At 35.1% G+C, this 24,055-nt stretch overlaps 1 protein-coding gene across 3 annotated transcripts in view; it reads left to right on the top strand.

The window, feature by feature from the left end:
• LOC141501314 (selenocysteine insertion sequence-binding protein 2-like) overlaps positions 1 to 24,055 on the top strand; it is a 77,277-nt gene that overhangs the window by 37,512 nt on the left and 15,710 nt on the right. For 2 of the 3 annotated variants that reach the window (XM_074205198.1, XM_074205199.1), the window contains exons 12-17: positions 2,625 to 2,791; positions 3,766 to 3,904; positions 6,537 to 6,714; positions 7,920 to 8,140; positions 15,670 to 15,824; positions 20,163 to 20,358. In XM_074205198.1, coding sequence (XP_074061299.1) covers positions 2,625 to 2,791; positions 3,766 to 3,904; positions 6,537 to 6,714; positions 7,920 to 8,140; positions 15,670 to 15,824; positions 20,163 to 20,358 — 1,056 coding nt within the window. Of the gene's footprint in view, positions 1 to 2,624; positions 2,792 to 3,765; positions 3,905 to 6,536; positions 6,715 to 7,919; positions 8,141 to 15,669; positions 15,825 to 20,162; positions 20,359 to 24,055 lie in introns of those variants that run through there. The other variant, XM_074205200.1, reaches the window with a different exon arrangement.

The following is a 24,055-nucleotide window of genomic DNA, read 5'->3' as shown; positions in this document are numbered from 1 at the left end:
TGCAGGTGATCCTCACCATATTTTTAAAATTATTTTTCTTTATTGTTTTTTTGAATTTTGCAATTTTCCCCCCATCTCACTTCCTCCCATCCCCCCCACAGAAGGCAGTCTGATAGTCTTTACATTGTTTCCATGTTATACATTGATCAAAATTGAATGTGTTGAGAGAACAATCATATCCTTAAGGGGAAAAAAAATGAGATAACAAAATTACATGAGATGCCTTTTTTAAAAAAGTTTAAATTAAAGGTAATAGTCTTTGGTCTTTGTTTAAACTCCACAATTTGGATAGAGATGGTAGATACTCTAAAATTGTCCCAGATTGTTGCACTGATGGAATGAGCAAGTTCATTAAGGTTGATCATGACCCCCATGTAGCTGTTAAGGTGTACAGTGTTTTTCTGGTTCTGCTCATCTCACTCAGCATCAGTTCATGCAAATCCTTCCAGTCTTCTCTGACTTCCCATCCTTCCTGGTTTTTCATCGAACAGTAGTATTCCATAACATGCGTATACCACAATTTGTTCAGCCATTCCCCAATTAATGGACATTCACTCAATTTCCAATTCTTTTTGCCACTTTAAACAGGGCTGCTATGAATATTTTTATACAAGTGATATTTTTACCCTTTTTCATGATCTCTTCAGGGATCTTCCAGTAGTCCTCAACCATATTTTATTACATTATTGCATTTTATTATTATCCTCATTGATAATATGGGTTACATTTTCGTCATAAATAAATTTTAGATTCCATATGCAACCCTTGACAAATTTTGTTCAAGGGCAGTGCAGCCCAGGGGAGGTGAAAACCTTGGACACCCATGCCCTTCAAGTTCTTCCAGATCAGAAATGGCCTTTATATCCACTAGCGTTTAGGTAGCACAGTGGATTGAGTGCTGGAGCCTGGAGTCAAAAAGATCCAGTCTCAGATGCTTACTAACTCTACGATTCTGTGCATCTCATTTAACTTCTGTTTGTCTTAAGTTTCCTCATCTATAAAATGTAATTAATAATCATGCATATTTCACAAGGTCATTAAGATCAAATGACATTTATAAAATACTTAGCGTGGTGCCTAGCATATAATCTAAAGTGCTAGTTAAATGTTAACTATTGGGGCGGCTAGGTGGTGCAGTGGATAAAGCACCATCCCTGGAGTCAGGAGTACCTGGGTTCAAATCCGGTCTCAGACACTTAATAATTACCTAGCTATGTGGCCTTGGGCAAGCCACTTAACCCCATTTGCCTTGCAAAAACCTAAAAAAAAATTAAAAAGATTCTCATAGTGTGAAAATGAATGACTTCAAAATTTGTTATCCTTCAGTTAACTAAAAGACAAAATCATGATTTCACTTAAGGTAACAATAAGTATTTCTAAGATAAAATGAGATAAGCAAGGAAGTTGCATTATGCTTAAAAGTACTGAATATACATGCTCCTAACAATATAAAACTAAATACTTCGTGGAAAATTTCATTGAATTGGAAGGAGTAATAGTAAAACTAAAATAGTAGAGGACCAGGGATCTCAGTGTACCCCATTCATATCTAACCACATTGACCCAAAATATTAAGAAGAAGTTAAGGACTTTTAATAGACTTTTAGAAAAAAGGCATGTAGGTGGTGCAGTGGATGGAGAGATGAAATAGTATCACAAAAAGAAATAAATAAGCCATAAAGGAAATCTCAAAGGAAAAAAAATAAGACTAGCAGATATTCTTCCAAATGTGTTACAGATAATGATCACAATACCTAAAGCAGGAAAAGAGAACTCAGAAGAAGAAAATTATAGATCATTGTCTTAATGAACATTGGTGCAAAATTTTTAAATAAAATATTTACAAGGAGTCTCTGCATCTTAGAATGATTGCACGGTATGACCAGGTTTTAGTTCTACCAGGAGTGCAGGATTGGTTCAACCTGAGGGAAGAATATGATGAACAAGTAGTTCAGAAGAATGAAGTTGAAATAAGTCATTTACCTTCTGATAGAGAGATACTATATTTAAAATCAAGGAGGGGATATACATTTTCACAGATGGCAGATAAGGACTTTTTTTTTCCTTCCTGGGTGATAATAGTATATATTGAGGGTTTTATTTTTCAAGTTTTTGATTTTTTGATTTTTGTTTTAAATTTTCTCACTGAAGTTGGGTAATAGGAAAGATTGAAGTAATTTTAAAATTACTTTAAAGAAATTTTGTGTACTCTTACAGTTTACAATTGGAAAAACATTAAATTGTCTAAGTCACTCTAATGTCACAAAGTATACTCTAATGTCACTTGCACTCTAATGTCACAAGTGTGATTTCATAATAAAGAAAAAATATTTAACAAAACCAACCAGTTTTGAACTGTTTGAATGAATATTAGAACTTTTTAAAAGTCTTGTGGTCAGGGCAGCTAGGTGGTGCAGTGGATAAAGCACCGGCCCTGGAGTCAGGAGTACCTGGGTTCAAATCTGGTCTCAGACACTTAATAATTACCTAGCTGTGTGGCTTTGGGCAAGCCACTTAACACCATTGACTAGCAAAAACCTAAAAAAAAAAAAAAAGTCTTATGGTCTCTGGCAATTACTTGTTAAAATAATGTGTACTATTCTGTCATGTAAATTTCTTTTCAGTTGGTGCGGTACCAGTACTTTCCAAAGAATTAGCAACATCGGTGAAAAATCACCGATTAAATCAAGTGATGTCTCCTCATAATCCATTGGATTCCAGTTCTCCATTAATAAAGAAAGGCAAGCAAAGGGAAGTTCCAAAGGCCAAAAAGCCAACATCCCTGAAGAAGGTATATTTTGAATTTTACTTTATGCAAAACATTAAAAATTGGTGAAAGGTCTTCCAACTAATCTATATATGTTTTTATTATTTAATTTTTGTTGACTATTCTTATTTGGTAGGAATTCAGTTTCAAAACATTAGTTCTTAATAACTCAAATCTATTAATTAGCAATCCAAAAGATTATATCATGTGAGTTCAAAATTCTTCTCTAATATATAGTTTATATGCTTAGGAATAATTATTTATTTCACTTAAAGGGAAAATTATTAGGTTTATTTAGAACTGTAATGTATATGCTAGTGATTTGTACTTTATATATATTTTTCTTTGAAGGTGACATAGAAAATAGAAGAAAACAATAGCAGCATTTAGTCTAATTTGTAGGTTTATGAGATACCATTTATTGTTTTTTTTTACCCTATTTTTGATATTCTCTAATGTTCTTTAATTGAGAGTTGGCTCATACTCAACTATTCTGATAATAGTAACTATTAGTTATATAAATCTTTATGGTTTATGAAATGCTTTAGAGTACTATTTTACCCTGTCCTTAACAACTACCAAGGGAAGTTGTTATTATTCCCATTTTACAAATGAGAATACTGTGGTTTGTCAGGTGTCAGACCATAGCTACAAAGTCTCTGAGACAAAATTTGAACTCAAGTCTTTCAGACCTTAGGACCAGCTCTTTATCCATATTTCACTATCTAGCTGCTTAAGAAGAATGTGAACCTGAAGAACTACAAAAAAGCATCAGTAGGCATGAACAGAGGACACACATGTCACATCTGTTGAGTGCAGTATGAAATACATAGTGAATTGTGTAATTGACTAGCTAAAGAACATTAATTAGTTTGGGGATTTTTTGTATATTTGTAGCATTGTTACTTACGACAGCTTTTTTTCCCCCCCATGGGAGCTAGTCTTGGATTATTCCATTTTATTTACGTCACCAACTATTGTTGAATTTTATTTTAAAGATTATTTTGAAAGAGCGAGAAGAAAGAAAACAGAAACATCTCTTAGAACAACTTTCAGTTCCAGCATTAGCTCAGAATGTTGAGCAAGATTCGGCAAATAATGTTAATAATCGATCACCAGACCAGGTTGGCCAGTCAGGTACTGATGTCTCTTTTGTTGTGTTAACTTCTTAAATCTTGAAAATAAATAGCAGTAACAGTAATGATAGATGGGTTGTGACCTGTGCTTGGTATTTTTATGGAATAACAACAACAATAATAATAATAATAATAACAACAACAACAATAAATATTTATGTAACTCTTCCTTATGTACCAGACACTCTTAAGTGCTTTATTCATTTATCTTCACAACAAACCTGGAAAATGGTTAAAATTTATCCATCATTCCAAAATATGTACCACAAAAAAGATTTATAATTTTAATTTGGAATTCCTTCAAATTCAAGTTAGTATATATTTTTTAAACCCAAACATTCTTGATTCCTGTATTACTAAAGAAAATTTTATTAGTGTAATTTTTTAGTGCATTTGGCTTAGCAGTTGATAATTTTCAAATGTGAATGTTTCTGTTCTTGTATATCTTTGATTATCCCATGAGAAGGCTGTATTCATGCTTGACTTAGGATTTCTCTCTATTTAGAAAGTTACTACCTTAATTTAAGTCCTTATCACTTCTCACCTGGACGATTGAGCTCTCAATATTAAATCTCCCTATTCTGGTTCATCTTTTTCATGGCTACCAAAGTGAACTTCCTTATGCATAAGTTTAGTTGTCACTTTCCTCTACTTTAGTAAATTCCAGTGGTTCTCTGTTGCCTCTCAGATCAAATAGAAACCCAATTTGACTTTTAAAGTTCCTGACAACTTAATATTTACTCTACTTCTCCCATACTCTATTGTCCATACTACTGATCTTCTCTCCATTCTTTTCATGTGACACTTCACCTCCTGTCTTTGTACTGACTTCTCCACACCTTGATTGCACTTCATATAACTCCTCTCTTCTTTTAAGTTATTGATCCTAGTTCACCTTCTCTTTGAAGCCTTTTCTGATACTCTAACTGCTAAATGAGTCATGTCAAGCATTTATTAAGAATTTGCTATAATACTGCACTGTGCTAAAACCAGGTGTCCTTTCTGCCTAAATAACTTGTATTTATTTTATATTTATTTTACATGCATATGTATATTTATGTGTACACACACACACACACACACAATTGAATGTTCAGTTTTGGTTTTTATATCCAAACCCTAGAGTCTATCTTAGTATCTGCCATATTGTTGTAATTTAATAACTATTTGTGGATTGCTTGAGACCATTAAATATAATTGATATATACAGTTTTTTCCTGTCTCTTAAGCATCTTGTATAGTTAGAGAGGATAGATTTGTTTTTTCATTGGTGTTATTATTTTAGGACAAATTATAATTTGAATGTTATAAATTTGATGGTGATGATGATAATAGATGACATATATCATTTTAAGTGTTCTTTACAACAGCCCTGTTTTACAGTTGGGGAATGACTCTTTAAGTGTCACACAGCACATATGTACCTAGAACATGATTCAAATTCATCTTATTGATTTTTAGATAAGAAATTCTCTCTGCCAGTTCAGATTATCATGTTTTCTATACTGTACAGCTTTACAGAGCTGCTGCTCAGGCAATTTATACATAGTGACTTGACCAGGGTCACAGGCAGTATATGTCAGAGGTGAGACCTGAACCCACATTTCACAGCTCTGACATCCGTTCTCTATCCATTAAGTCGTGAAGCTGCTTAGGATGTGAGGAAGACAAAATTTAGGGTGAATTTTGACTTTAAAATCAGTTTGAAATTCAAAAAATAAGACATTGTAAGTTAAATCTAAAACCAAAATATTCTCCCTTTTGAGGGATATGTGTTGCTTCCCAGTCATGTTACTATTTTTGTTGTTGCCATTAATAGCAATGATCTTTTGGAGAGGGGAGGGGTTTCAGGGGAAGGGAGAAGAGTCCAGTTCTGTGATCTCATTGAAATGGATACTGATCTAGATTGTCACCTTGTCTGTAATTTAGAATCTTAAAAGAGGTACCTAGGGGTGCTGAGAGGTTATGTAATCTGCCCATAATCACACTGGCTAGTCTTATCACAGCCAAGACTTGAATCTAGAACTTTCTGATTTAAGCTTATTTCTCTTTCCCATTGACTCAGTGACACTTGTAAGGATTATAAAGCATGATATATATCATTTCATTTGATCCTTAAGAAATCTATGAGAAACTCATATTGCCACTTTTATAATTCTCATTTCACAAATGAGAAACTGAAACTCAGAAAGGTTGTGATTTGTTTCAAGTGAAAGCTAATGTGTAGAAAACAATCCAGTTTTCAGTCTTATCACTAAATAATTATTGTTTCCACTTTTTCCAGAACAATGTTCTCCTGAATAATTGTTCAGCTGTTTGAATTATATTATGTTTATATTGTAGAAGTGTATGCTATATAAGATAACAAGAGTAAACCAACTGTAATTCTGTAACTGGAGGGATCACTGGGTAGGTGATTTTGAAATTGCTTAGGGTTTTATGATTTACAAAGCAGCACATCAACCCTTTAAAGTAGGTTGTACTTTGTTATCCCCATTTTACAGAAGAGAGTAAACAGAAGTTCAAAGAGTTCAAGCTTAGAATATTTCTTACATTTAAGGAAGCTGGACTTTGAAGAGGGGGTAGCCTTCCTGTTTGTTTGTATTAAGTTGTACAGAACTTTTTTGTTTCAGATTTTGAACAAATAGAAGGAACAGAAGACTCAGTCCCTGATTCTTCTACTGGTGAAGTGGAAAACACATCAGCAGAACCCCTAGAAAGCCATGAACTTCAACAGGATGTGGGAGTTTGCCCTATTGTTACACAATCAGTTTCTCCTCTTCCAAAGATCCACAGTAGGAGATTTAGAGAGTGAGTATGTGGAAGCCTGTGCATTGTCGATTTATTTTGAGTTCTCCATATGATACTTTAACATAGTAGTAAGTCCATATGGTAATGAAGCTAACTAATATAGTTTTTGAGGTTCTATCTGCCATTGTAAATGATTGCCTTCATATAATATTCTGACATCATAAACACCTGCTTCACCAGTTAGATCTTTGGCACAAGAATTTAGCAATTCTGCCAAATTGACAAACATTATGTGTTGGAGGAAAGGTCTATCTATCTTGTCTCCATTTATGTCAATTAAAGCTTAAATCCTGTAAGAGGATAGGAAAGTATTAAACCTGAAGTTTCATCGGTTTGGGGATTCTTTAGTGAAAACCTTACCATTTCAGGCCAGCGCCTTTATGCAACTTAAAGACTTAGAGAGGGGCAGCTAGGTGGCGCAGTGGATAAAGCACTGGCCCTGGAGTCAGGAGTACCTGGGTTCAAATCCGGTCTCAGACACTTAATAATTACCTAGCTGTGTGGTCTTGGGCAAGCCACTTAACCCCATTTGCCTTGCAAAAAAAAAAACCCTAAAAAAAAAAGACTTAGAGAGTCAGCTGGGGCAGTGAGAGATGTAATAACTTCTTCAGGGTCACAATGTGTCTCAGAGTCAGGCCTTAACACAGATCTTATCTTACGTCTTTGAGACCTTCTCTCTGCATATGCTTAATAGAGACATCCTTTAGCCATGCGGGGGGGGGGGGGTATATAGGGTGATGCATGGGTCCTAATGAGAGTGGTTTTGAGTCTTTTCTAACACTTCTGAGTGGATGCAAAAGCCTCTGTTGTATCATTCTTCCTTCTCATTCTCTCCTTCCCTATAAATTTGACTTCCTGTGAAGCAAACTAACAGTTAATGTTATACAAGGGTTTCAAATTTAGTAGCTGAAATGGCTAGAATTGGGCTAAGACTCAGGAATAAATTTAAATATTTAAACCAGGAAATTATTTGAGAAGGTGATGATAAAAGAGAGGAAGTTACAGTTGGAGGAGAGATCTATCCTTAATCAGTAGGAATACCAAATTTCTAATTATTATTTCTTGAAGTACAATTTTGTGTGTGTGTGTGTGTGTGTATAGATATATTTCATATACATAATATTTTAGAAAGGATTATATAGCAGCCAAGTGCATATATATAATTCAGTCAAAATACTTTAAAAATCATGTGATATTTCTTCTAGTTATTGCAGTCAAATGCTTAGTAAGGAAGTTGATGATTGTGTGATGGATCTTCTAAAAGAACTGGTTCGTTTTCAAGATCGTATGTATCAGAAAGATCCAGTAAAGGCAAAGACCAAACGTCGGCTTGTCATGGGACTCAGAGAAGTGCTCAAACATCTGAAACTCAAGAAACTAAAATGTGTTATTATTTCTCCAAACTGTGAAAAGAGTAAATCAAAAGGTATGTGCTACTATAACCCTTTTTAATGAGCCCGGGAACATGATTTTTTTTTTTTTTTTTTTTTTTTTTTTTTTTAGGCAAACGAAGTTAAGTGGCTTGCCCAAGGCCCACACAGCTAGGTAATTATTAAGTGTCTGAGACCGGATTTGAACCCAGGTACTCCTGACTCCAGGGCTGTTGCTTTTATCCACTGTGCCACCTAGCCGCCCCCAGGAACATGAATTTCTTGAAAGATTTGTTTTCTTTGTAGCCCAATAGCAAATGAGCATGAATTTGATCAATTTACTGAAGTTAATCAAAAGATATGCTTTATATATTCTCTGCAATTCATTTTTTGGTTCCAGTATTAACTGTAGTCACAGAATTAATCTTTATTTGTATAAAGCAAATTTACCCAACTGGGTAGGGTTGTGTAGGGCCCTCAGCAAAAGGCAAAAGACTATAGGCATAGCCAATGATCCCTACACTTCAGGCTTCATGTGGTTTTGAGCCCTCCAAAAAAATTTCCCATCTTTTTTTTGTTTCAATAGAATTTATTTTCCCCCCCAGTTAAAACTTTTTTTCTAGGTTCTATTCCTCCAAGTTCTATTCCTCCCTCCCTCCTTCCTTACCTTCCCATGAGACAGTAAGCAATTATTTAATGTTATAGATATGCAGTCCTATAAAACATTTCCATATTAGTCATTTTGTACAATAATGCTCAAATAAAAGGATGTGACAGGAGTCGTAATAAGTGACTTCAATTTGTATTCAAACAATATTAGTTCTTTTTCTGGAGACAAAATGTATGCTTAGTTCTTTTGGGATTGTTTTGAATCATTGTATTGCTGAGTATAGCAAAGTCATTCACAGTTCTTCATCGTATAGTATTTTTTAGTTTTATTATTTTTAGGGTTTTTTGCAAGGCAATGGGGTTAAGTGATTTGCCCAAGGCTACACAGCTAGGTAATTATTATTAAGTGCCCGAGGCCCAATTTGAACTCAGGTACTACTGCCTCCAGGGCTGGTTCTCTATCCACTGCAACCTAGCTGTCCCCATTATTATAGTATTGTACACCATTCTCTTTCCACTTTGCATCAGTTCATGTAAGTTTTTCCAGCTTTTTTTTAAAATCATCCTGCTTATTGTTTCCTTTAATATTCCATGACAGTCATATATCACAACTTGTTCAGTCATTCCCCAATAAATCGGCATCCTCTCAATTTCCAATTCTTAGCCACAACAAAAAAACTGCTATGAATTTTTTTGTAAAAAATAAATTCTTTTCCCTTTTTAAAAAGAAAGTCTTTGGGATACAGTTCTAGCAGTTGTTAGATCAAAGGGTATACACAATTTTTTAGCCCTTTTGGCATAGTTCCAAATAGCTCTTCAGAATGATTTCATTCACAACTCCACCTGTATTGCACTAGTGCCCAGTTTTCTTACAATCCCCTCTACTATTTATCATTTTCCTTTTTTTGTTATATTAGCCAATGTGATATAATAATTTTATTTTTATTAATTTGTTTTTATTTTTTATTTATTTTTTTATAATTTTAATTTTTATTAAAGATATTATTTTTTTGACAGTTTTTCCCCAATCTTGCGTCCCTCCCCCACCCCCCCCCCCCACAGATAGCACTCTGTCAGTCTTTACTTTGTTTCTATGTTGTACCTCGATCCAAAATTAATTTCTTTCTTAAAGAAAGATTTTATTTATTTTGAGTTTTATAATTTTTCCCCTATTGCTTCCCTTCCTCCACCCCCCACAGAAGGCATTCTGTTAGTCTTTAAATTGGTTCCATGTTATACATTGATCTCAGTTGAATGTGATGACCGAGAAATCATATCCTTTAGGAAGAAAAATAAGTATGAGATAGTAAAATTACAAAATAATATAACATTTTTTTCCCCTAATTTGATGGTAACAGTCTTTGTTCAAAGTCCATAATTCTTTCTCTGGATACAGATGGTGTTCTTCATTGCAGATAGCCCCAAATTGTTCCCGGTTGTTGCACTGAAGGGATGAGCAAGTCCATCAAGGTTGATCAACACCCCCATGTTGCTGTTAGAGTGTACAGTGTTTTTCTAGTTCTGCTCATCTCACTCAGCATCAGTTCATGCAAATCTTTCCAGGCTTCCCATCCCTCCTGGTTTCTAATAGACCAATAGTGTTCCCTGACATACATATACCACAGTTTGTTAAGCCATTCCCCAGTTGAAGGACATTGACTTAATTTCCAATTTTTTGCCACCACAAAAGGGCTACTATAAATATTTTTGTACTAGTGATGTTTTTACCCTTTTTCATAATCTCTTCATGCTATAGGCCCAGTAGTGGGTCTGGATCAAAGGGTAGGTACGTTTTTGTTGCCCCTTTGGGCATAATTCCAAATTTCTCTCCAGAAAAGGTTGGATGAGTTCACAGCTCCACCAACAATGTATTAGTGTCCCAGATTTCCCACATCCCTTTCAACATTGATCATTGTTCGTTCTGGTCATATTGGCCAGTCTGAAGGGTGTGAGGTGTTATCTCAGAGATGCTTTAATTTGCATTCATCTAATAATCAATGATTTGGAGCAATTTTTTCATATGACTATGGATTGCTTTGATTTCCTCAGCTGTAAATTGTCTTTACATATCCTTTGACCATTTGTCAATTTGGGAATGGCTTGATTTTTTTTGAAAATTTGACTCAGTTCTTTTTTGCAACTAGTCCTTTGTCAGAAATACTAGTTGCAAAAATTGTTTCCCAATTTAGCACATTTCTTTAGATCTTGGTTACAGTGGTTTTGTCTGTGCAAATGCTTTTTAATTTACTGTAATCAAAGATATCTACTTTGTTTTTAATGATTTTCTCCATCTCTTCCTTGGTCATAAACTGCTTCCCTTTCCATAGATCTGACAGGTAAACTACTCCTTGATCTTCTAGTTTGCTTATAATATTGGTTTTTTTTTATGTCTAAATCTTGTATCCACTTTGATCTTACCTTGGTATAGGGTGTGAGGTGTTGGTCTAATCTAAGTTTCTTCCATGCTAACTTCCAATTCTCCCAACAGTTTTTATCAAAGAGAGAGTTTTTATCCCAATAGCTGGACTCTTTAGGTTTATCAAACAGCAGATTAAATATAATCATTTCCTGCTATTGCACATAGTCTATTCCACTGATCCACGACTATTTTTTTTTTTTTTTTTTTTAGGTTTTTGCAAGGCAGATGGGGTTAAGTGGCTTGCCCAAGGCCACACAGCTAGGTAATTATTAAGTTTCTGAGACCGGATTTGAACCCAGGTACTTCTGACTCCAAGGCTGGTGCTTTATCCACTACGCCACCTAGCTGCCCCCACGACTCTATTTCTTAGCCAGTAACAGACAGTTTTGATGACTGATGCTTTATAATGTAATTTTAGGTCTGCAAGGCTAAGCTGCCTTCTTTTGCACTTTTTCCAGTTGAATCCCTGGAAATTCTTGAGAAAAAGAAGAAATCAATGCAAAAAAAGTTAAGAAAAGTAAAGTAAAGAAAAAGTATCTTTGATTTATATTCAGGCTCCACCAGTTCTTTTTCTGGAGATGGGCAGCACCTTTTTCCATAAGTCTTAATTTGTTCTTTCTCTATTTTTTTTAGTTGCATAATTAGTTCATTGATTTTTGTCTTTCTCTAATTTATTCATGCAAGCATTTAAAGATATAATATAGCCCCTGACAGTCTCCTTGAGTGTATCCCATAGGTTTTGGTATGTTGTATCATTATTGTCATTATGTAGGATGAAATAGTTAATTATTTCTGTAATTTGTTCCTTGATCCACTCATTCTTTAAAATGAGGTTATTTAGTTTCCAATTAGTTCTGGGTCTGTATCTCCCTGACCCAGTATTGCATATAATTTTTCTTGCATTATGTCTGAGAAAGATATATTCACTATTTCTGCCTTTCTGCAGTTTTTATGTCCTAGTATGTGGTAAATTTTTGGGTAAGTGACTTGTACTGCCGGGAAAAATGTATATTCCTTTCTATCCCCATTCAGTTTCCTCCATAGGTCTATCATGTCTAGGTTTTTCTAACAATCTATTTACCTTCTTAATTTCCTTCTTGTTTATTTTATAATTTGATGATGTAGTAATTTTAAATGAAATTTTTTCCCCTTTTCCTGAAGGATTTTGTTGCTATTAAACAAATATGCTGATGATTTATTTGAATTCCCTTTTTTTCTGCAACCTTATTGAAGTTATCATTTCAATTATCTTGCAAAAATCAATTTAATTGGGGCAGCTAGGTGGCGCAGTGGGTAGAGCACCAGCTCTGGAGTCAGGAGTGCCTGAGTTCAAATGTGGCCTCAGGCACTTAATAATTACCTAGCTGTGTGGCCTTGGGCAAGCTACTTTAACCCCATTTGCCTTGCAAGAAACCTAAAAAAAAAAAACTCAATTTAATTTCTCTTTGTCTATCCTTGTTCATTTGATTTCTTTTCATACTCTTATTGTCATGGTAGCATTGCTGATATATTAAGTAAATGTATATTAACAGACATTCTGTCTTTACTCTATTTTTAATAGAAAGGCCTCTAATTTTTCTCCAGTACATATAATGCAGTTCCTAATTATAGATAGGTGCTACTTACTCTGATGAAAGATCCATTTATTCTCATGTTATCTACTATGTGTACAAACATACACACACAAAGAGACATGTAAAAATGCATCTTTTGCTACATTCTTCTTGTCATTAATATTAAGATAATACTTTTCCTATTGAAAATTTAGTGCATTTTTGTCAACCTCAAATAGAAACAGATCCTGGCAGGTCAGATTTTTGACTTGGAAAACTACACATCAACATTACCTACGTGGTATTGTGGTTCAACTAGTATGGCTCAGTAGATAGAGTGCTGGGACTAGAGAAAGGAAGACCTGAAGTTAAATCCAATTTCAGATAATTGCCTAAATCTTGGTCTCTGCCCTGGTATGAGAAAAAGGTGATTCTCTAAAGAAAGTGGCAGGCCACTCCAGTATCTTTGCCAAGAAAACTCCATGAACAATATGATCTACAGGTCAAGAAGTGTCATGCACAACAGAATGAATGTTGAGTTTTATTTTTATTTATTTTTGATTAAAATTTTTTTTTGGATGAAAATATTTGAAGATAGAAATTTTAACCTAAGAATTGCTTTGGATACATCCCTAATGGTGTTTTGTCTTATTGTTGCCATTATTAAACACAATCAGTATTCAAACCTGTAATCATGCTGAAGACCTACATTCATTTGTACCTGATGACTTTTATGTTTAAATTAGTTCTTGACTTAAACTTCTTTACAATGTAGAATAAAACTTACACTGATGGCAGAGTGCATTAGTAGAAACTCACTACACTAACTATAATAATCTCTTTATCTTTAAGTTCTTATAAGAACTTCAAATTACTAGTAATTAATTCCACCTTCATTTTTAAAACACCCCCCAAAATTCTGTGATTTTTAACTGAGCTTTCTGGTATTGGAGATATTTTTTAAAACATTCTTTAAATGACTTAGATACAGATACAGTGAATTTTTATTGGATCTTTATGTTAACAAGTTGGGTTTTTTTTTTAATTTTTTTACTTTTCCAGCTTTTGTTAAAAGAAACATGATAGCCAATGAAATATAGAAATTCTTTTAGTGAAAGGCTAGATTTAGCTCCCTTATATAAATATTGAGTATCATAATGGCAGTAAAATATTTCTTCCCCAAAGTAAATGGAGAATATTCTATTCTAATTTTTAGTTGTTACTATTCTCTGCACACACCTCACCCCATCTCCCCTAGGCATCCATACCAAAATGGCTATGTAGAACATTTCTCATTTATTAAAATAAAAATTCCTAATAAGGGAGAAGGATAAAGGACGTCCCATACTTCCATAAGTATGGAGCATACAGCCTCAGTTTTTCTTCCTTTGAAGTAAATTATATACTATCCTCACTTAATCTAAGAAGAAACAGGATATTCTGATTAAATCTTGTAAAACATTTCAAGAGACTTTCAAAGTGTTTTCTTGTCCTGAAATTTTACAAGTCAAACTATATTACCCCTCTACTAAATTAAACTCTCTTGTCTCTCAGTTGACTTGAAGCTATTTTTGTAACATATAGTTATTAGTGCAATAATACATACATATAATTTATAAGTAAAATAAATACACATTTTGAGGAGGATGTACAAAAAAAATTTTCTTATGAACTTTCTTCATCAGAAAAGGTTACTCCATTAGTATAGACTCTAAAGATCATGAATCTCTTTCCTTATATGTAAATTTAGATGGTTTGCCAGCATGGACTATTGCAGTGACCTGCTGGTTAGTCTCCTTGACTCAAGTCTGTTTGCTCCAGGCCATTCTCCCCTCAATTGTCAAATTAATCTTCCTAAAACAGAGGTCTGACCACATCACTCACCCACCTACCTACACCCTCTTTCCCGCATTGAAACAACTCTCCTGGCTCTGTTACCTCCAGGATCAATTATAAAATCCTGTATTTTATTTTTATATCCTCTCATAACCTGGCCCCTTCCTACCTGGTTCTCCTCTTGTGTCATAATCTCCTTCATATGTCCTGTAATTCTGAAGCACTGCCCTCCTCGCTCTTGTTACGAATAACACTCTTTCTCCTAACTCCTTGCCTTTTCACAGACTGTCCTCCGTGCTTGGAATTCTATTCCTTCTCATACCTACCTCCCAACTTCCCCATGAACTTCCTTCATGTCTCAGTTAAAGGCAGAGCTTCTATAAGAAGCTGTCCTTATGCAACTGCCCCCAATTCAATTTAATAAGCATTTGTTAAACACCAGGATCTGCCAAACACTAGGGATACAAATAAGAAGAAAAACAGTCTCTACCCTCTAGGTGTTTATAGTCTAATGAGAGAAGACTATACAAAAAGAAGCTTGGAAATGGGGAGGGAACTTGTTCCATAGAGACTGGGGAGAAAAACTCATTCCAAACCAAGTTGAATTAAAGATAGATGGAAGGTGGAAGGGGATGAAAGTCTTCAGTGCTGCCCTCTAGAAAGGGATGAGTTTAGTGCTCTGCCTCCCTCTGATTTGTATGTAGTTGTCTTCATGATGTCTGCTCCATCAGACCAAGGGCTCCTGGAGAGCAGGGACAGTTTTTTTAATTTTTTGTCCATTGCTTGGTACAATACCTGACACAGAGCTTCTATAATAAGTGCCAGTTAACTGACCGGTTATGGGAGTTGACTTTTCCATAGTTCTGCTACCTGGGACTTAGAACACTTTTTTAATTTGTTTTTAGATTGTATTAAAATGAATAGTTTATAACTTTCTTTTAAATAGAAATGAGTATCATAGAGTTTTTAAACGATACTGGTTCAATTAGTATATTGTGTTTGCTGTAAAAAGGTGGCTTTCCATTTTTTTAGATGACATAAAGTTTCTTGATTATTGCTGTTTTCATTTTATTTTCATTTAATATAAAGACTGAAGAGTGTCTTTTCTTAGCAAATCTGACATTCCATTGTAATATCTCTCTACCACTTTCTACCTTCTTTGCTCTAGGTGGGTTGGATGAGACATTACATACCATTATTGATTATGCCTGTGAACAGAATGTCCCATTTGTGTTTGCTCTCAACCGAAAAGCTCTGGGTCGGAGTGTAAACAAAGTAGTACCAGTCAGTGTGGTGGGAATTTTCAGCTATGATGGTGCGCAGGTGAGCTGAATGTGCACTCATTTTTTTTTCTTTGTTTTAACACTGAGACCAGCCATCTTATCCTTACTTTAGAGGCAAGGTCCTTAATCCTTTTGGTGACATGAACCTTTTTGGTGGAGTCTATAGATATCTTCTCAAAAAAATATTTTTGAATAACAGTTCAAAAATATTTAACTATAGGTAGAGGTTAGTTAAAATAATAAGGTTCATGGAGTTTCTGAAAGAAATTCATGGACCCTAATTTTCAGAACACTTGCAAAGATTCTAGTCTCAGTTTATAAAACACTTAACTTTTTTTTCATATTTCTTCTCATTTGTTTTCAGTGTCTCCAAAAGGTGGGTAGGGAGTGTTATAATTTATAAATGATAATGGAGAAATTTGGACTGACAATGTGGGGGAGGAGTGAGACTGATCAAAGTCTGAATTTACCCAGTAGGGTCCAAACCAAGGTTAGCATCATCTCCCTTCTTATAGTCTCTTTAAGGTAGTTATTAATTGCATTGTGTACTATCATTTGAGGTACATATACGTGTGTGTGTGTGTGTGTGTGTGTGTGTGTATTTATAGTGCTCTGCTCTGCAAAAACTGAATGTTCTATAAATGTTATCTGCAGCTACTACTCTTTCTCCTCTTCCTAATATTTTAAACATAAGAACTTTAATACCTTTTATCTTTGAGAAAAATAAGCTTTACTATTATTTTGATCATAAAATGCTTTAAAAAAGATTTTATTGCCAACTTAGGAAATGAAGATTGGGATGTGTTAGCATGGAATTTTTCTTTTGTTTATTACTAAGACTATATTTTAAGTAGGTCTCTAGTTGAATTTTTAAAGGATGTGTCCTTGCCTCATGTTTAACATTTTAACAATGGCTTGATTCACTTAATCAACTTTGCAAATAACTTAAAACTAAGAGGGCTTGGGATAACCAATTTGCCAAGTCAGCCAGCTGTACACAATATAGCCATAATAGTGCAGCTGCAAGATGCAGAGGGACTAGACCAGTCATTGTCAGATAAAAGGGCATTTATGAGAGATATTAAAAAAGTAAAGTTGACAAAATTTGAGGCTAATTGAATGTGAGGGTGGGATGGGAAGAGAGAATAAAAAGTCATGGATAGCATAACATAGAATTGTATACCTGACAGGCTGGTTATGCCCTTGACAGAAAAAAGGAAAATTTGTAAGAAGGTATGGTTGGGGGAAGTTAGGTGGCTCAGTGGATAGAGCTGGAATCAGGAAGACCTGAGTTCAGATCTGGCCTCAGACACTTAATAATTCCCTAGCTGTATGACCTTGGGCAAGTCACTTAACCCCATTCCCTCCCCCCCCCCCAAAAAAGAAAGCAAGCAAGAAGGTATGGTTGGGGTGGAGGAGGAAGAGGATTTTAATGAGTTCACTTTTGGATGTTGGTTTTACGATGTTTATAGGACATCCAGTTTGAGATGTCCAGTAGGCAGTTGTAAATGTAAGATTAGAGATAAGGACTGAATAAATAGTTCTGAGATTCATCTGCATAGAAAAGATGATTAAGCCAAATCTCTTCAAGAAAAGAGTATCAGGGAGAAAAGTATCAATTGTGTCAACGGTTGCAAAGACATCAAGAAAGATGAAGGTTAAGAAAATGCTATTAGATTGGCAATTCAGACACCATTGGTAACTTTGTAGAGAGTAGTTTTGGTGGAAAGATGAAATTGGAAGCCAGATTAAGAGAGTTGAGAAGAGAGTGAGAGAAAAGGAATGGAGCCATCAGTTGCATATGACCTTCTCAAGTAGTTTAATCAAGAAGGAAAGGAGAAATATAGATACAACTCAAGGGAATGGATGGTTTTTATGAAGAAAGATATGGTTGTGTTTTTAGGTGTCAAGTTCCCAGTTGACAGAGAAACTGAATAGTTGAGAAAATGATTTGTTATTGAGTGGATGTTAAAGGGGATGATGTTCTGGGGAAGACAGGATAAAATAAGTATATAGAGGGGCTTGACTTGGCAAGAAGAACCATCTTTCATGTGAAACAAGGGTGAAGGATGAAATGGTTAGGGAAGGTATCTAAATGGTGTGAGATAAGAGGAGAGATGAGGGAACTCTTGGTAAAATGGTCTCAATTTTTTTCAGTAAATATGAGTCAGTGTTCTTAGGTGAAAGGATGGGAGACAGCAGAGCTATGAGGTCTTTGAGGAAGGTTGTAAAAGGTGAGTAAAGCTATTATGGTGAATTGAGGTAGTGAATCAGGGGTATGTGAAAAGATTGCCTTGCCACATCTCATGGGCACAGCTGAGATTATGTAGGAAATTATGAGTGCCCTATTGAAATCATGTGGATGGTAGGAGTAATTCAAGCCTAGGAATTGATACGGCAAGATTGGTAGATTAAGAGGGCAAAGGACTGGAGAAAGATAATTATATAAAGTTGAACTCATTCACCAAGGGATTAAGATGGGAAAGGGAGGAGAGAGTGGTTAGTGTAGGGTTAAACACTTGGGAATTTAGGGGTAGAGGGATTGGGAATCATACTAAGGATGAATAATAGATTTGCAAGGCAGAGTAAAAGCCAGAATGACTAAAGATGATCAAATAAAGAAATTTCAGATTTCATGAAAATGGATGGTGGAATTCTTAATGCTTATGGCAAGATCAGAGCTATGATGTTTTTGTGTAACTGTGTCGGACTTGAGGAGTAGATCTTGGGAAATAAATAAATCAAGGAACTGAGAAGTTAGTGTTTGAGGAAGTACCAGTATACAACTTTGCTTTTCACTTTTCAGGCTATCATTACCTTAGGCCAGATCCTCATCTCTCACTTAACTAGATGACTAAAATTGTTTCTTAATTGATCACTAATTCAAAAATTTCTCAATTCCAATTCATCCTCCACAAACCTGCTGAAGTTACGCTCTTTGAAATTCAGATCTGTTTCCATGTTTTTGTCTGGGATCAAATAGACTCTCTTCCATTTGGCTTTTAAAGCTCTCACCATCTGTCCCCAACCTATCTTTCCAGCTCCTGCATTGCATTCTATACAAACTAGCCTTCATTGTTTTTACTCACGCTTTATACTTTGTTATCTCCTATCTCTATTTCTTTGTTCTGATTGTCTCCCATGCCTAGAAAGTATTCCTTGACTTCTTTCTAATTTTAATTTCTCATTTAAAAAGATGATGCTTACACACTTATATAAAGGCTTTCCTACTTCTTTCCACCTTCCAATACCCTTCTTCCCTAAACTATTTTGTATTTATTTGGAATATGTTTCTGTAGTTTTGCTAGCTGTCTCTTCTTATACAATATAAGCTTCTTGTAGGGAAGAATTGTTTTTATCTTTATCTTTTTGTCCCCCAGCAATTTACAATGACCGGCATGTTTAGGCATTTAATAAATGAATTAAATTGAGCTTAAATCGAGCTAGGAATAATAATGATTTTATATATCTATGGGGATTAATTTAAGGAACTGGGAATGATTATCCTGGAAAAAGAGAAAACTGTTGGCTACATGATTGTCTTGAGGCATTTCAAAGTGTGTTAGATGAAAGAAGAAACAGTCATAAGTTTTTACTGTTATCTGTGACTGATGACTAAAGTTTGCCTTGGTGAAGAGAAGGGCTATCTCTATCTGGGATGGATTGATGGGAAGAGTGGGGGAAGATACATGATGAGTGCCATGAAATAAGGAGAAAGAGAAAAAAGAGCTTGTAGCCAGTGGCTTGGATTTTTTTCAATCAAGTATGAGGTAAATTCTTTGCCGGAGGAGAGATCTAAGACAATCACTCTGGTGAGTAGAATAGCAAGTTGATTATTAAAGGATTGCTTTGCTACAATGATTGTGATGGGATAACCCAGTTGAGATTAGGTAATGTAAATCACCAAGTTTTCTTGATTTCTTGTATCTCTGGGAAGCTGCGTGTAAATAGGAGTGAAGGAGTTGGATGATGGTTAACAGTCCAGAAAGTATTTTTTTGACAAAATATAATAGATTTGGACAAGAAAGCAAAGGAATTAAAGAGTAGAGGATAATGTAGCCAGATCAGGCAACCTAAGGGAAACAAGTGGTGTAGGCCCTATGAACAATGAACAGGTTGCATTTGAACCACCTTAATTTTACTTAGTCATTAAACTGTTGACTCTCTTTACCCTTCATTGCTGCTACTCCATCCATTTTCAACAAATAATTTATTAAGATAATTATTTCTTCCTTTTATTGTTACAAAGCTCTACTTTTTTATTCTAGTATTGACATCCTTCTAAAAATTTAAGATAAAGATCTTAAGAAAGAATAATTAAACTAACTTACTAGTTAATGTTCGGAAAATCACCAATTTACTTTTTCTTTTGCCTCAGGATCAGTTTCACAAAATGATAGAGCTTACAATGGAAGCCAGACAGGCATATAAGGTTATGTTATCAACTTTAAAAGAAGGAACTGAAACACAAGAGACAGAGAATCCTATATCCCCCTTGCTTACTCCACAAGGCGAGAGTGGCTCTTCAGAACTTAATAAAACAGCTGACACAAAAGAGGAAGAACCAAATTACAGTAAGTGGCACTCAGGTTGACTTTTGTTTGAAATTCTTATTGTTTGATAATGATAATTTTTCTTCTACTTTAACCAGTGTTCCTAAGATCAGCATAACAAAAATTACTACAATATAATTTGAGATCATAATACTTACTGAAGTTTATGGAATATCAAAGGTAAAAGGGATCCTAAAGATCATTAACCTTATTATAATTAAAAAAAAAGATTTATTGATGATTTTTTAAAATTATAACATCTCAATGACTTTACACACTTGTCTCCAATATAACCCTCTCTTATAACAAATAAGTGCAATCTAGTAAAAACAGATCAACACACTGGTCATGTTTGGAAATGTATGCTTCATTGTGTAACACTGTCTGCCTAGAGGTAGGCTTTACCATCAGACCTCTGGTCACATGAGGTTCCTGCAGTGATCAAATTCTAAATCCTAAATGCTGTTTTCCTATACATTATTGATACCTTCCTTTATGGAAGAAACTGAAACCCCATACATTCTTACTTTCTTAAGATCAAGTAGTTAATACAGAAGAATATCAGGGCTACAAGAAACTTTTGATAGGTTATCTGTTTCAATTTTTACCTGAACAAAATTCCCTCTTCTACTTATCTCATCATCCAGCTTTTGCTGAAAGACTCCTGTGAGGGGTACCCTCTCTCTTTCCTAAAGGGTTCTATTCTACTTTTGGATAGCTCTGATTATTAGGGAATTTTTCCTTTAATTTGACTCTCTGCTTTTCTATGGCATTTTGTAGTCATTGCTCTAAATTCTCCCCTCTGGGACCAAATAGAATAAATCTAATTCCTTTTCCATGTGACAGCCCTATATGTGCTTGAAATTAGCTGTCATGTTTCCCGTTAAGTTGCTTTTCTAGATTAAATGTCCATAGTTTCTTTAAATTAATCCTCAAATAGCACTTTTTTATTGATTCTCTGACTTCTTTGCACTAACTTGTCAGTGTCATTCCTATAATGGAATTTATAGGATGAATACTGCACACAGATGACTGAGACCATTTGTTTTCCATGCTTATTTTAATATTACATTATAGTAGCATTTTTGACTACTTAGGATCCTCCTTAGCCCCTAGATATATTGGTCATCATAGCAGTCTTTTAGAACTTGATGTTTATCTCTCTAAAGAAACATTAAATCTCATTGGTCCATAGTTCTATCCTGTTCAGATTGTTTTTTTTTTTATTTAAAAATTTTTATTTTAAACATTTTCTTGTTAAATTTTGAATTCCAGAATGTCTCCTACCATCCCACCTCTCTCCCCCACCTTCTGAAGAGGCAAACAATATGTGCAAATATCAGTTATATATGTGAAATCATGCAAAATGTTTCCATATTACATATTCCATATTAGGGGGTAGCTAGGTGGTGCAGTGGATAGAGCAACAGCCCTGGAGTCAGGAGTACCTGAGTTCAAATGTGACCTCAGACACTTAATAATTACCTAGATGTGTGGCCTTGGGCCCCATTTGCCTTGCAAAACAAATATTTCCATATTAGCTAAATCACAAAACAAAGCAAAAAAAAAGAAAGAAAATATGCTTCTGTTACTTGAGTCCATCAGTTTTCTCTCTGAAGGTGTATAGCATCTTTTTATCTTGAATCCTTTGGAATTGTCTGGGATCATTGCATTGATCAGAGTAGCCAAGTCTTTCACAGTTGATCATCATTATAACATTACTGGTACAATGTTCTCCTGATCCTGCTCACTTCACATGGCATCAGTTCATATAGATCTTGGCATGTTTTTTTCTGAAACTTCCTCTCTTGTCATTTCTTATACCACAGTGTTACTTCATTACAATCATTGGCACATCCTATTTAACCAAACCCCTATTGATGAGAAATCCCTCAATTTCCATTCTTTGCCACTACAAAAAAGCTACTCTGAATCTTTTTGTACATATAAATCCTTTCCCTTTATCTTTGATATATTTGTAGTACAGACCTAATAGAAGTATTCACTGATCAAAAGGTATGTTCATTTTTATAACCCTTGGGGTATAGTTTCAGATTGTTTTCCAGAATGATTGGGACAGTTCACTATTCCACCAAGAGTTCATTGACCTACCCATAAAATCCATTTTGTAGATGAAGAAACAGGCTCAGAAAGGGTATCTTAACTTGCTTTTGGTCACCCAGCATTAAGTCTTTTAAAGAAGGAACTGGAATCCAGGTCCATGTCCAGTATCTATCCACTATGTCAAATTTCATTTGCTGCCTGCAGGAGGCAGATTGGAGGCAGGCAAATTTGATGGTGAAAGAGCTTTTCCATCTGTGACACAAGTAACATTAAACAGGGGCCATTTGTTGGCAGGACACTTAAATATCATTTGGAGTTAAAATGCTGAAGTATTCAAATAGATCTGTCCAAAATGAGCAGGTTTCCATCTGCAGTGTCCTGAAACATAGTGGAGCCTAAGGTAGGATTGGCCAGTAGGACTGAGGCTGCAACAGTAGGAGGGATCATACTGCAAGCAGTGACTCCAGGATAAGTTCTTTACCTTTTCATGTGTCTCTTGAACCTCCTGTTTGATGTCCAAATTTTCTGTTTAGCTCTGGTCTTTACATCAGAAATTTTTGGAATTCTTCCATTTCGTTAAATGTCTATCCTTTTCCCTGGAAGAGAAGGCTCAGCTTTGCAAGAAAGTAGATTCTTGGCTGCATTCCAAGCTCCCTTGCTCTTCGAAATATTTCATTCCAGGCCCTTCAATCCCTTAATGTTGATGCAGCCAGGTCCTGTGTGATCCTTACTGTGGCTCCTTGATATTTAAATTGTTTCTGGCTGCTTGCAGGATTTTCTCTTTTATCTGATAGTTCTGGAGTTTGGCCACAACATTCCTTGGTGTTTTCATTTTAGGATCTTTTTCTGGTGGGGATCGATGTATTCTTTCAATAACTACTTTGCCCTCCGATTCCATGATATCAGGGCAGTTTTCTATCACTAGATCCTGTAATATTAAGTCCAGGCTTTTTTTCTCTTCAATGTTTTCAGGAAAGGGGCGGCTAGGTGGCATAGTGGATAAAGCACTGGCCCTTGAGTCAGGAGTACCTGGGTTCAAATCTGGTCTCAGACACTTAATGATTACCTAGCTGTGTGGCCTTGGGCAAGCCACTTAACCCCGTTTGCCTTGCAAAAAAAAATGTTTTCAGGAAGTCCTATAATTTTCAGGTTACCCCTCCTCGATCTATTCTCAAGGTCAGTGGTTTTGTTGATGAGGTATTTTATATTTGCTTCTATTTTTTTCTATTTTTTTGATTTTGTTTAACTGACTCTTGCTGTCTCATGGAGTCATGAGTTTCTGTAGACTCCATTCTTTTTTTTGGGGAGGAGTTTTCTTCATTAACCTTTTGCAACTCCTTTTCCAGTTGGTCAATTCTACTTTTGAAAGAGCTTTCCATTTGACCAGTTGAGGTTTTGAGAGAATTAATTTCTTTTTGCATTTGCCCATTTGAAGATCTGAGAGATTTATTCTCATTCTGTATTTGTCCAATTGTACTTTCTAAGGTTTTGCTTTCTTGTTGCAAGGTATTGTCTCTCCCAAATTTTTAAGCTCCTTCCTTATTTCTTCAAGGAAGTCTTTCTGTGCTGAAGACAGAGGTTCCAGGTCTCTCTGAGTTAGGGTCTTTCCCTTCCAAGAATTTTTCTATGGATCCACCTTTCTGCTGACCCTTCT

The sequence above is a fragment of the Macrotis lagotis genome, chromosome X, assembly GCF_037893015.1.
Source record: "Macrotis lagotis isolate mMagLag1 chromosome X, bilby.v1.9.chrom.fasta, whole genome shotgun sequence".
NCBI classification, from domain to species: Eukaryota; Metazoa; Chordata; class Mammalia; order Peramelemorphia; family Peramelidae; genus Macrotis; species Macrotis lagotis.
The sequence above is the reverse complement of the archived record's forward strand: the minus strand, read 5'-3'. Positions and strand labels throughout refer to the sequence as shown.